Source organism: Myotis nattereri (assembly GCF_964212035.1).
Source record: "Myotis nattereri genome assembly, chromosome: 3".
Classification (NCBI taxonomy): Eukaryota; Metazoa; Chordata; class Mammalia; order Chiroptera; family Vespertilionidae; genus Myotis; species Myotis nattereri.
Window position 1 is genome coordinate 38919848 of NC_138077.1, and position 13595 is coordinate 38933442.

The 13595-nt window shown below is 43.5% G+C and overlaps 1 protein-coding gene across 1 annotated transcript in view; it reads left to right on the forward strand.

The window, feature by feature from the left end:
• USP13 (ubiquitin specific peptidase 13) overlaps nt 1–13595 on the forward strand; it is a 108184-nt gene that overhangs the window by 50152 nt on the left and 44437 nt on the right. The window contains exons 7-10 of the mRNA XM_081086945.1: nt 7789–7883; nt 8921–9108; nt 11068–11139; nt 11724–11817. Of these exons, the coding sequence (XP_080943071.1) occupies nt 7789–7883; nt 8921–9108; nt 11068–11139; nt 11724–11817 (449 nt within the window). The remainder of the gene's footprint in view (nt 1–7788; nt 7884–8920; nt 9109–11067; nt 11140–11723; nt 11818–13595) is intronic.

Below are 13595 nucleotides of genomic sequence, written 5' to 3' on the forward strand. Positions count from 1 at the left end.
CCAACAGCTCAGGTTTGAATCCTGATTCTGCCTCTTATTCGCTGTGATGTCTTGGGGGAGTTTTCAAATCCTTCTAAGTGTCAGGTTCCTCATCTTGAATATAACCATGGCACCTCCCTCACAGGATTGTTAAGGTGCATCAGCTTTTAGCTCAGTGCACGCAGTAAGGTGTTAATAAAAGCTAGCTGCTTTGGTTATTATCTTTCTGTGTCTCTTGGCTTAGAGGGGAGAAGCAGGAACCAGGTACTTGTGAAGTGAAAGTGCACAATCAAACCCAGCATTAGAATAGTTGGGGAAGCCCTAGAATTCATTCTTTTAGGAACAAGTAGGTTCATTATGGAGAAGATGGGTTTGAAAGGATGGATACTGCGTGTTCAGAGTCCCTGCCGCTCTCTGGCACGGTGGTTCACGTGCAGTTGAATTACTCCCAATTTATACCGTCAGCTTCAGAATTGTTTTTTTCTTTATGGTCTCACACAGTATCCTTTAAAACAATACTTTTGGCCATGTTTATACAGTTAATTCCCTCTACCATTTGTGAGGAAAAAGGAAATTACATCATGGTCAGTAATGAGCAACTTAAATATTGAGCAGTGGCAATAATCCATCATCTAAGCACCATTGAAAATAGTTATTAAGCACAGGTCTGGGTCAACATCTAGGGCCATTTTCTCCATCTGCCCAGGCTTGAGAGTCCATTTCTTCTTTATGTTAAGGTTAAGATGAGTTTTTAGGAGCAATATAAAAATATGTGTCTTTTCTCTGCTCTTTTTCAGCATTAGCCTGCCTCTGAGTAACTGGCTAGGATGGGCTCATTACATGTGCTCTGGTCATCCTTTTCATTGAACTGGTTTCATTTATCACTTGTTTTATCACTGAGGCTGGCAGTTAGGTCATGTCAGGATTCTTGGATTTGCATTTTGGATCATTTTCTCAAGTTAGAGGACTTATTTTAACTCATTAGAGAAAAGTATCTGTAAGAGGCCTAGGTGCTTGTGGGGAAGCATGGGACTTGGTTGGAAAGTCTGTAAGGAGGATTCTCTGAAAGATTGGGGGCCTCTAGGGGAACTTTGCTGAAGGTGGCAGCCCCTGCCTTGACTTTTCCGAATAAGTCCGAGCCCCCAGGTGTTTTGCTGGAATCTCTATGTTTAGTCTTTAGATTCAACCTTGTAGAAGCATGTGCTTTCTCAAGGATGCTTACCCTGATGATTGTATCTAGAGATTAATTTTAGTTCAAGCTGTTGCTACAATAAAAGCCTAAGGAGGCAGGTGAACAAGGCTTCTTGGTTCCTATAGCCAGGCAGTCCCTTAGCCTCTCTTTCACAGAAACGTGTGTCAGACTAATCCATTCATCCGTCACTCAGGGTCTGCTGGTCAGCCCTGGCAGGTGCTGATGCCAAACACCCCCCCATCCCCTATTCCCCCAAGCAAACAGAACCCTACACAAGCCAGGTCAAATGCTTAGGCTTCCAGGATCTGAAGAGAAAGTTCAGGATATGTGCTGGACTAGGGCTCCAGCCAAGTGTTTGATGCTCATTGCTGTGTTGAATGACTGCTATATAAGGCAACCATCATCATCTTTTTATGGGACCACAGAGAGAAGGGTTTGTAATGTAGGCATCCTATTGGATGAAATTATAAGGAGATAATAATTCAAATGTTTCTACTTTCTGTGCTGTCTTATGTAGTGCTTTGATACAGCCTGTCCAAGACTACAAATGTTGGTGTACATGTCTTAGTTATACAGTTTTAGTTGTTTGAAGGCTGGGCTATTTCTTACTTATCTTTGGGTTCCATATAAAATCTTATACATAGTAGGCACACATACTTTTGTTAAATGAACCAAATGGCATATAAGTATTTAAATAATTAGATTTTATTTGGCCCGGTTGGCATGGCTTAGTGGTTGAGCATCAACCTATGAACTAGGACAGTGATGGCGAACCTATGACACGCATGTCATAGGTGACACGCGAACTCATTTTTTTGGTTGATTTTTCTTTGTTAAATGGCATTTAAATATATAAAATAAATATCAAAAATATAAGTCTTTGTTTTACTATGGTTGCAAATATCAAAAAATTTCTATATGTGACACGGCACCAGAGTTAAGTTAGGGTTTTTCAAAATGCTGACACGCCGAGCTCAAAAGGTTCGCCATCATTGAAGCAGGAGGTCACAGTTCGATTCCTGGTCAGGGCACTTGCCTGGGTTGTGGTAGCTGATTAATGATTTTCTCTCATCATTGATGATCCTATCTTTCTCTCCCTCTCCCTTTCCTCTCTAAAATCAATAAAAATATATTAAAAATAATAAAAATGGATTTTATTTAAATGTGTGCCAAAAATAAAGGCAAAGGTTAATTCTATTTTCTTTGCATCTTTAATTTTTCAAAACCTTTTTTTCTAGAGGGAAGCTTATTTTTAAACTGCAATTTAGAGTGCATCTGAAATATTTTTCCTTTTCCTTTGAGGAAGGGAAGTTTATATTTGCCCCTTGATTATTCAAGAAGCAGATGTTCAGTGAAACATATTTAGAAAACAGAGAAAAGTGTAGGGAAGTAAATAAAATCACTAGTAATACACTTGCCAGACAAATCACTTCTAACAATTAGGGTATTTTCTTTAAGTCTTTTTTTTTCCTTTTCTAAAGCCTTGATTAGTTTTTATACAAATCGCCCCCTGCCCAACCCCTATTTTTACAAAACTTGAATTACACGGTATAAAGCTTCATACCTTATTTTTCTCTTTTAACTTTAAATTATGTTTTTCATGTCATGAGATGCTCATCAATATCCCAGGATAGTTCCATAAATCATTTCACTATTCCCCTGTGAGTTATAATTTTTGTGCTATTCTGATGAACATCCCTGTGCATATACAAATCTTTGGGTGTTTGACTAATTATTTTTTTTTATGATAAATTCTGACGAACAAAGGACTGAAACTTAATTTTTCAGTTGCTGAGTTTCTTTTTTACACAGTTGTAGTAATTTACGTTTCCTCCCCCAGTGTATGAGAATACCCATTTTACCAAATCTTGGACAACTTGGGGTATTCAAAAATGTTCAAAACTTTGCTAATCTGTTATCTTGTTTTAATTTGCTTTACTAGTGAGGCTGAACATTTTTTATAGTACTCTTGGCCATTCATAGTAATTTTTGTGAATTTCTTAGACTGATTTTCTAATAGGTTTATGTGTAGGCGTTTTTTTATTGGTTTAAAAAAAACTTTAGCTATTAAGAATATTGACTTGCCCTGACCTGTTTGGTTCAGTGGATAGAGCATTGGCCTGCGGACTCAAGGGTCCCAGGTTCGATTCCGGACCAGGGCATGTACCTTGGTTGTGGGCACATCCCCAGTTAGGGGGTGTGCAGGAGGCAGCTGATCGATGTTTCTCTCTCATTGATGTTTGTAACTCTCTATCCCTCTCCCTTCCTCTCTGTAAAAAAATCAATAAAATATATATTTTTTAAAAAGAATATTGACGTTTGTTCCCCCCCTTTTTCACAGGGCTGAGCCATAGCTGGGTAACTCGGTTGGTTAGAGCCTTTTCCAAATATACCAAGGTTGTGGGTGTGATCCTCAGTTAAGGCACATACAAGAATCAACAAATGAATGCATAAATAAGTGGAACAACAAAAAATTGATGTTTCTCTCCAATCAATCAATAAAAACTAAAATATGAATAAAAAGAATATTAACCCATTATCTGACATAGTTAAAATTTAAAAAAATATATTTTTATTGACTTCAAAGAGGAAGGGAAAGGAAGAGATAGAAACATCAACTATAATAGAGAATCATTGATAGGCTGCCTCCTGCACGCCTCCTACTGGGGATGGAGCCTGCAACCTGGGCATGTGCCCTGACCAGGAATCGAACCATGACCTTCTGGTTCATTGCTTGATGCTCAATCACTAAGCCAAACCAGCTGGGCTAGTTAATTTTTTTTTTAGAGGAAGAACTTTTAAGGTTACCTTTATTATATAATTGACAATATTTGAATAAATTACTCCCATTTCAATCATAGATGAACACAACACTGACAATAGCAGTGTGAATCATACACCCTGTGGTGAGGGTTCTCAAATTCATTTAGCGGAAATAATGTTCACTTTTTGAAAAAAAGATCAGGATTTAATTCCTGCTTATCTTGTGCAGACTTGGTTTTAGCACAAATGACTATTTTCAGTCTAATTATCATTTCATACAAGTGTATGTGATGCATCAGTTCTGTTTTAGTTTCTTTTAAATCTGTGTTTAATAGATTGCTAACTATAACACTATTTATTTAAAAGCCAAATAAGTTAATGGAAACATGCGTAAAGTTTCCTTAAATATCATATGGTGAACCTGTGTACCCTGAGGCCCTGGTGGGCATGGTGCCCTTGGGGACAGGGTGGCCACCTTCTGGTGAAGGTACCACTGCTGAGGGTCCCATATTCCACACTTGCTAAGCTAGTTGAGGCTGATTCAATTCACAAGAGATAAAGTCTCAAATTCAGACTTTTATTTTTTAGTTTATAACTGGTCTAACTGCTTGCTTGACCAGTACATTCCTTCCCTGTGGGAAGCTGAATTATATTTAGAATATTGTTTAGTAAACATGGAATCCTAGCAGGTTGTGGACTCAACTATTTAATGGTAGTGTGATCTGCTCATGCTGATTTCCTTCTCCCCTCTAAGGCTATACCTATTCAGTGACAAACTCCTGCTCATCTTGAGGTCTCAATTTAGAATGAGCTCTTCCAAGAAGCCCTGATCCCCCAGGCGAGGCTGTATTGTGTCATGGGTAATAAAAATGGACCCATGCCAAATTCCGCTCTGGGTCCCCATGGGTACCACAACAAACAAACCAGGGAACAAACAGATCACCAAACAAACAAACAAGAAGCTTTCCTTTTTTGGAAGAGACATTGGTTTGGCAAAGCAAGGAAGAGGTGCTTGGTGGGAAGGGAGTGAGAAGGGGTGGAGGAAGGAAAGGGTGTATTTATCTTCCATCATGGAAACTATTTACTCAAGAACATGCTTCAATGCCCTGGGTGGTTGGGAAAGAGTCTTCCAGAGATGCCCAAGGCAGCTGTGAAAATGCCTATCCCACTGGCCACTTCACCCGCTCCATAGATTCTCAAGTTGGTCTTCTTTCATCAACGTAACTCTTGACCTGGACGTAAGCTTCTTTGAGTTCCTGACAGCCGGAGGGTTTGGAATCAAGGATTGATGACTTCATTTTAGTTTGGATCTGGCTTGTGCCCCTCCTTGTACTGCTCCACCATAGCATTTTTCACAAGACCCTGGAACTGTGTTGAATGGTGGCCACCTTGGACAGCAGCACCTGAGCACCATGTGTGTGATATACTGTTATACTTGTGGAGTAAGAAATTACTATAGTGTCTGACCGAATCATGTCGTATCTTTGGAGCAATTAATGACTGGAGATAGGAAACATTACTTTCTCTATGTGGCATGAGTCTAGTGGGTTAGTCATTATCCTAATAGCTCTGTGATTTTTGCCTAATCCAAAACTCTGGCTAATGTCAATGGTGCAGTTCTAGCAATTTTATTATTTTTTAATAGATCTCCGATAATGAGAGGCTTAAAGTCTTAAGTCTTCAAAACTACCCCACTAGTTCATAATAAACCAAGTTAAAGTACCCAGGGAATGTCCTTTTCACCTTCCAGGCAGTATTTGAGTGACATTTTTCTATCATTTGTCATAGATGAAAAATATTGTTGTATTTGTTTCAAGTTATTAGTTCAAATATTTTGTTGATGTTTTTAGTATTTAAACTTTTTGGAAGTGTTTTCTCAATTGGTTTGGGGTTTTGTCTTTTGTTTTTGCTTTCCAGCACTGAATTATATTTTTAAAAAGGATATAAATGAAAGCTATTACCCACAAATTTAAATGGGCCTCTAGGGAAAGAGGAATAGAAGAAAAAGCTATACAATGTTTAATCAATCCTATATAATAAAAGGCTAATTTACAAATTGTCCCTTCGACTGAGAGTTCGACCAGGAGGCAGTGCCGGCCAGCCAATCACCCATGGCCCCTCCCCCCAGCTGGCCTAGCCCGATTGGCCCCGATCGAGGTAGGCTGTCCTGACCCCATCTGTGTACAAATTTGTGCACCAGGCCTCTAGTTAATAATAGAATCTCCATGTATTTGGTGACAGTGAATCTCCATGTACCTGGGTTTGGGCCAAAGGGTCACCACAGTTTCCGTGTATTACTTTTTCTTCTCCTGGTGACATTCCAAAGAGCAGGAAACTCCTTGGACAGTCTATCTTTTACTTTTCTACAGAATGATATCTTTATGTCTATTTCCCTTGTAATACATTTTGTTCTTCAAATTCAGGAGTGAAGAAACTGTGGCTTTTGTCTCTCCATTGCTGTTGAGGGCCTAGGATGGCGCTTCACCAAGTGTGCAGGTCTCTTGAGAGATTTCAGGAAATAGGCTGGTGCAGAGAAAAAGGACGGGGCCAGGAGTCAGAGTACCTGGGTTCTGGGCCCCCTTTGGGGTTTGAGGCAAATGATGTCACCTTTCGGAGCCCCTTTTCCTCATTTGCACAGTGGGCCTGAAACTGTTCCCCTCCCACATCGCCCTGCAGTGTTAGGACCGAGAAGGCCGTGGTCGGATAGCGTCTGGGATGGTATGAAAATACAGATTCTCAGTCCGCAGGTCCGGGGTAAGGCCCGGATTCCGTACACATTGAGAAGCCAGGTTCCATCTGAAGCTGGAATATCATCAGGTGGAATCTTAGGAGAGAAGCCTCCCAGCTCAGCACAGCTCCCCAGCACTAGTACCCCACAGATGGGTTACCAGCAGGCCAAGATGCCCATCCCTCAGGCCCTGGGGCAGGGGGGAGGGGGACCCTTGAGCTACCCTGCTGTGCCAAAAGCATTGTCATCTTCTGTGTGTGCCCAGGGTGCACGTGAGGTGTGGACCCCGATGTGGGACAGAAGGGAAGGGGGGCAGGTGGCAGGTGGAAGTTGGTGAGCTGATAGGCCTGAGACTATAGAGGCTCCAAGGTAGAATTGTGTTTTGTCCTGGACCTTACACCCCAAGTCAGCCTTTCAGCTGCCACTGAGGGCCTGTGTCCCCCATAGATTCTCCCTGCTGTGGGCACAGCGCCACCCTTCTCCTCTCTCACCCTTCTTTCCTCCTGAACTTAGAGTACTGCCACTGTGGTTTTGGTTAGAAAAGTCAAATGTTAGGCATTTATGTTTGTCGAATTTTAAAGTTCAGTGGGGCCTTGACTTACGAGTTTAATTCGTTCTGTGACGGAGCTCGTAACTCAAATTACTCGTATGTCAAATCGACAGTGAACGAATGAGACATGTGATGCTGGGCTCATGTTGTGGCGTTCACTGTGACGTTCGCTGCGCCAACTAGCGGTGGGGTATCTGAAGCTGGCTCGTAACCCGAATTTTAGCTTGCAACTCAAAGCAAAAAGTCGGCTGAGAGACGGCTCGTATCTCGAAAAACTCGTTAGTCGGGACACTCGTAAGTCAAGGCCCCACTGTATTTTAACTTTAGACACTGCTCTTTCAGGAAACCTTTTTATATTCCTGAAATGTCACAGGAATTGATATATGGGTACATTTACAAAGAATACCTACTTACTATGTTTGTTGCTCATCATCTGTCTTTTTCCAGTTGAGTGTAACTTACCAAAGGTTTTTGTTTTGTTTATTACTATATCCCAAGCCAGGCGCATAGTAGGAGCTCAGTAAACATATGCTGAATATTGAATGACTTGGTTACAGCTTGTTTTCTCTTCTCTAGATGTTTATTCGTTTCAAGAAGAGGAACCTGTTACGGATCCTCACTTGGCCAAACACTTAGCGCATTTTGGAATCGATATGCTTCATATGCATGGGGTGAGAACGTCTGCTTTTGTCTCTGTTCCCAACTTGTGGGGAGGGAGCTGTCTGTTTTATTTAATATATAATTTCTCTAACATGAATCTTCATTTTACAGGTTTCAGTGTTTGCATTTACTTCTTGAATGTAATTCATTGGCATTTTCTTTTGGTTGCCAGCTTGGACTTTTTAATGTTATAATAAAAATGGCAACTTGTCAAGTACCATTTTGTTTAGTTGGAGTTTACATGCAAAATCTCCATGGATGGAGAGTTGCATGAATCACTCTGTTCACTAAAGGGAGACGGTACAGGAGATGACCTTTAAAATTATCTGTGACCAACATCACTTTAATTAACTTCAGGAAGGGAAGCGGAGCGTCTGGGGGAGGGAAAGAATAAGCCAATGTATTATTGTTGATGGAAGAGCTTAACTTCATTTAATATCGTGTTTCCAGGCTGCTGTCAGGACTGTGATGTTAGACCCTGGGAGGAGCTATTGAAATGTGTGTGCTCTGCCTTAGCCCTTTCCTTGCAGCCCAGGCCGGCTCCCTCTCCTCAAGTTCTCCCATCTCCTCCTTTTCACTCGTGTCACCGTGTTAATTTGCTTTCTCTGCTCTCCTGTAAGCCTTCCTCCTGGGTCGAAGCACTCCCAAGCCCCGAGTTTTTTGTCTCTTTTCTCTCCAGCTGTTTGCTGGGCTGTGTTTTATCCTCTCCTGAAATTATTCTACTTGCTTCTTTTTTTTTTTTATTCCTATTTGTCTTTCTTCCTCCTCTTATCTCCTTTCTTTTCAGTCACTCTGACTTTTATTTATTTATTTTTTATTGCAGAAAGATAGACCACTTAAAATTTACCATTTTAACCATTTTTTGGCATTAAGTATATTTCCATTGTTGTGCAACCATCACCATCTCAGTCTCTTCTAATTAGGCTTTTATTCCTCTGCTTAGTTGGGGGAAAAAGAGGCGGAAACACCATTGCTGTTAGAAATAATTCACGGGGCATCCAACGATGATCACAGCTAACGTTGTTTTTCTTCAATGACTTTGCCCCAGACAGAGAACGGGCTCCGGGACAATGACATCAAGCCGCGGGTCAGCGAGTGGGAAGTGATCCAGGAGACGGGGACGAAGCTGAAGCCCATGTATGGCCCCGGGTACACAGGGCTCAAGAACCTGGGCAACAGCTGCTACCTCAGCTCCGTCATGCAGGCCATCTTCAGCATCCCCGAGTTCCAGAGAGCGTGAGTGTCCCCGCAGCCTGGGCCCATTGCTGCCCTGGCCCCCGCCAGGGCCAGCCCAGGCCCGGTGTGCCGCAAATCCCGTCTTCATGAGCAGCAGGCCATCTCGCCAAGCCATCTGTAGTGTGACTTCTTTTTTTTCTTTAATATATTTTTCTTGATTTCAGAGAGGAAGGGAGAGGGAGAGAGATAGAAACATCAATGATGAGAGAGAATCACTGATTGGCTGCCTCCTGCACACCCCACACTGGGGATTGAGTCCCTGTGCCCTGACCGGGAATCGAACTGTGACCTCCTGGTTCATAGGTCGACGCTCAACCCTGAGCCATGCTGCTGGGCTGTGGTGTGACTTCTTGCACTGAAACTGGGTGGGAACCCTGGCCAAGCATTATGGAGATCAGATGAGATAAAGTGAGCTTTGTAAACTAACACCCCCGCCCCAGGAATTTGTCATACTGATTATGGTTTGCATTATTAGACTGTCATCCTCTATGCCAAGAAAAAGTTCATCATGCATCCTCACAGCAAGCCTGCCAGATCCCTTCCTATAGATGCGCTGGGAGAGACTCAGTGATCTATTTGGCCATTGCTGCCCTTCTGGTCAGTGGTATGTCTTAGAGGATTTCAGCTTTTCATTTCTTCGCCACTCAAAGTGTGATTCCCAGACTGGCACTGGCCCTCACACTGCTGGATACGGCTCTGCGCCGAGACAAGAATGGAAATGGGCAGGGAGCAAGTGCTGAGCGATTTTTGTAGCCCTGTGACATGGCCGTTTTATCAGTGGCAGTTCGTTTTTCTGATAATTTGTTTTTATTGTCTTTTTTTAAATGTATCACCTGCGTGAGTTGAAAAAATAAAAAGGCTGGCTCTTCAGTGAAGACAATTTGGGAGGCAGTGATATAGGGCGCTTCCTACCTGTGCGTACCAGGCTGCCCTCATCCTGCCACAGCGAGGGGCAGGAGAGCTGTCTGTGGCCGTTTCCTTTTTAGGGCGCGCTCAGACAGGGCGCCACAGACAGGGTGAGAGCCGGGGTGAAGGTGGCACTGCTGTCAGGATAAGCTGGTCAGGAGGAGGGGCTGTGGATGCTACAGGGTCCGTGGGGGGGCAGGCACAGTCGGAAGGATGGTTCAGGGCACAGCTTGAGCCAGGCAGCCTGGGTCCATGCTGGGCTCCATCATTCCCTCCCTGGGGGACCTACTGGATTTGCACCCCAGTTTCTCATCTCTCAAATGGGGTACTGATACTAATCACTTCCTCATATGGTTGTAGTGAAGACCCAACCAGGTAACATAGGAAACCCTCAGGAAAATGATCGTTGTCACCGACATTATCATATTAGTCATTTTGGCATGACCGGAGCGATTCCTAACCTTATTGGTGTTTGAGACGCAGCTGCCATGGCATAAACTGGTGGTTCTTGACTCCGGCCTTGTGCTACAATTGCTTGGGGAACTTGTAAAAGATTCCAAATCCCAGACCTCAGACTCAGACAGTGAACTCAGAACCTTGTATTTTTTAAAAAATATATATATTTTTATTGATTTCAGAGAGGAAGAGAGACATAGAAACATTAATGATGAGAGAGAATCATTGATTGATTCTCTGCACTCCCCACACTGTGGATCGAGCCTGCAACCGGGGTATGTGCCCTGACTGGGAATCGAACCGAGACCTCCTGGTTCATAGATCGGTGCTCAACCACTGAGCCACGCCGATCGTGGAAAAAACCTTGCATTTTTAATGAAACTCTTTGGGATTCTAACTCACACCCAGGGTTGAGATGCACTGATGGGAGCACACACAGTTTAGGGAGGTCCATGCATATGGCTGCAGAAGTAGGAGCTCAGGAAACACTTTTCTTCAGGTGGATGATTTAATTTTGACTGAATGGTGAGGATGACGGCTTATTAGATCAGTTCATGGCTCCGTTCTGTGTTTTGACTGTCGCTTCTCATTTCCTAGGTATGTAGGAAATCTTCCCAGAATATTTGACTATTCTCCTTTAGATCCAACACAAGATTTCAACACACAGATGTAAGTGCCTCATTATAGTTTTTAAAAAAAGTCTCCAATAAAGTGTTCATAATAGTTCTATTTGCAGAATTAAAGGCAGTTCTCTTTATTTTATGTATTTTTTAAAAAAATATATGTGTTTTATTGATTTCAGAGAGGAAAGGAGAGGGAGAAAGATAGAAACATCAATGATGAGAATCATTGATTGGCTGCCTCCTGCACACCCCCTACTGGGGATCGATCCCACAACCCAGGCATGTGCCCTGACCGGGAACCAAACCATAATCTCCTGGTTCATAAGTCAATGCTCAACCACTGAGCCATGCTGGGTGGGCTCTTTTATATATTTTTAACAGTGTTCTAAAATGAGCATATGTTACTTTCACAAGAAGAAAGAAATTAATAAAAATGATCTATAAAGTACTGAGGAAAATTTGAAAATGGAATCAGTATCAAGTAGAATTGAATGAATAAGTTATTTGTGAGGAATGGAGATAAAGCAGTTGGCCTGAAAGTAGCTGCACTTACTGAAATTCGCAGATAATTGTAACATCTCTGAAGGGAAACAACAATGACCTTTTGTTTTGTTCCTCCCTCCCGTCCAGGACTAAGTTAGGACATGGCCTTCTCTCAGGCCAGTATTCCAAGCCTCCAGTGAAATCCGAACTCATTGAACAGGTGATGAAGGAGGAGCATAAGGTATGTGTCTGCGTGGCTGCCATGCTGGTATGTAGGGAGGAGGTGCTTTTACCAGCTAGGATGTGGACTTCCTATGACTTGGCAAATGGTGGCGTAAACTTAACACACTGTCAGAACAGCTATTTCATTTCAGAGTCTAGGGCAACTGTCTGCATGCTCTTAAACAGGACCAGGCAGGGTGGGGTTTCTAGTGGCAGCTGCTTCATGGATTTCATGTGAGTACCATCATTAATGGTCAACAGAAACAATATTCTTTTTTTTTATCCTCACCCGAGGATTTTTGCATTGACTTTTAGAGAAAGTAAAAGGGAGAGAGTGGGGAGAGGAGAGGAGAGGAGAAGAGAGGAGAGAGGAGAGAGGGGAGAGAGAGAGAGAGAGAGAGAGAGAGAGAGAGAGAGAGAGAGAGAGAGAAATATCAATGTGAGAGTGACACATCAATTGGTTGCCTCCTGCATGTGCCCCAACTGGGGCCGGGTATCGAACCTGCAACCAAGGCACATGCCCTTGACTGGGAATTGAACCCCCAACCCTTTGGTCTCTGGGCTGACACTCTAACTCTGAGTCAAGCAGGCCAGCGCCAGAAACAATATTCTTCATAAAATACAGCTGAGATGGAAGGAATCCTATATAATAAAGCAAATATGCAAATTGACCATCACTCGCCACAAAGATGGCAGCGCCCACAGCGGAGGCCAAGTTCCCATAAGGAGTCTTAACGAGCAATCAGCAGGGACCTGAGGCTGTGCCCACCCCCCCCCCCCACCATGGGGCTTGACAGGGGACCTCAGGCTGCGCCCCCCACCATGGCACCAGGCCAGGGGACCTGAGGCCATGCCCCCATCTGGCGGGGCTTGACAGGGGACCTCAGGCTGTGCCCCTCGCCTGGCAGGGCTTGATGGGGGACTTCAAGGTGTGCCCCCACCCCAGTGCTGGGCCGGGGGACCTCAGGCTGCTCCCCTCGCCCAGCGGGGCTTGACGGAGGACCTGAGGCTGTGCCACCCTCCCAGTGGGGCTTAACAGGGGATCTCAGGCCACACCCCCTGCCCCAATGCTGGGCCAGGGGACCTGAGGCTATGTCCCCTGCCTGGTGGGGCTTGACAAGGGTGGGACTGGCTGGGTCTGGATCTAGCCCAATGGGGGTCTGGGTCTTGCGTGATTTCAAGGCGCACGTGGGTGGGCAGGGATTTGACTCTGGGTTTTGTGGTGCACCCCAGACTCTGACAGGAGGAAGATTTTCATATACATTTTACTAATTTTCTTTCACCTCTGACACTTCTATTATAAAGAAAGGGAAAATAGCAATATTAAAATATTTCCTCTAATTAATCCCCTTTTAATGTGCACAGATTTCATGCACCGGGCCACTGGTAAACTTTATAAAATAGAAACATTTCCTTTTGGTATTACAATCTTGGCCCTTATGGTGTCTTTCTTCCACTAAGCCTCAACTTTGTTTGCTAGGGTTTGTGGAGAAGCTGGTTGTTGCAAACAACAACATGCGCATTCCTAGGCCCCCTTAGAGCTGAGGATTCTGAATTTCTGGGGAGGACTGGGCAGTCCTCATTTTCAGTAAGCTGCCAGGGGGTTTGTAAGCACACTCAAGTCTTGTAGTCACTCTTAAAAAAATTTTATTTTTTTTTATTGTCTTCAGAGAGGAAGGGAGAGGAGAGAGAGATAGAAACATCAATGATGAGAGAGAATCATTGACTGGCTTCATCCTGCACGCTCCCAGTGGGGGAATGAGCCCACAACCTGGGCATGTGCCCTTGAGTCTGCAG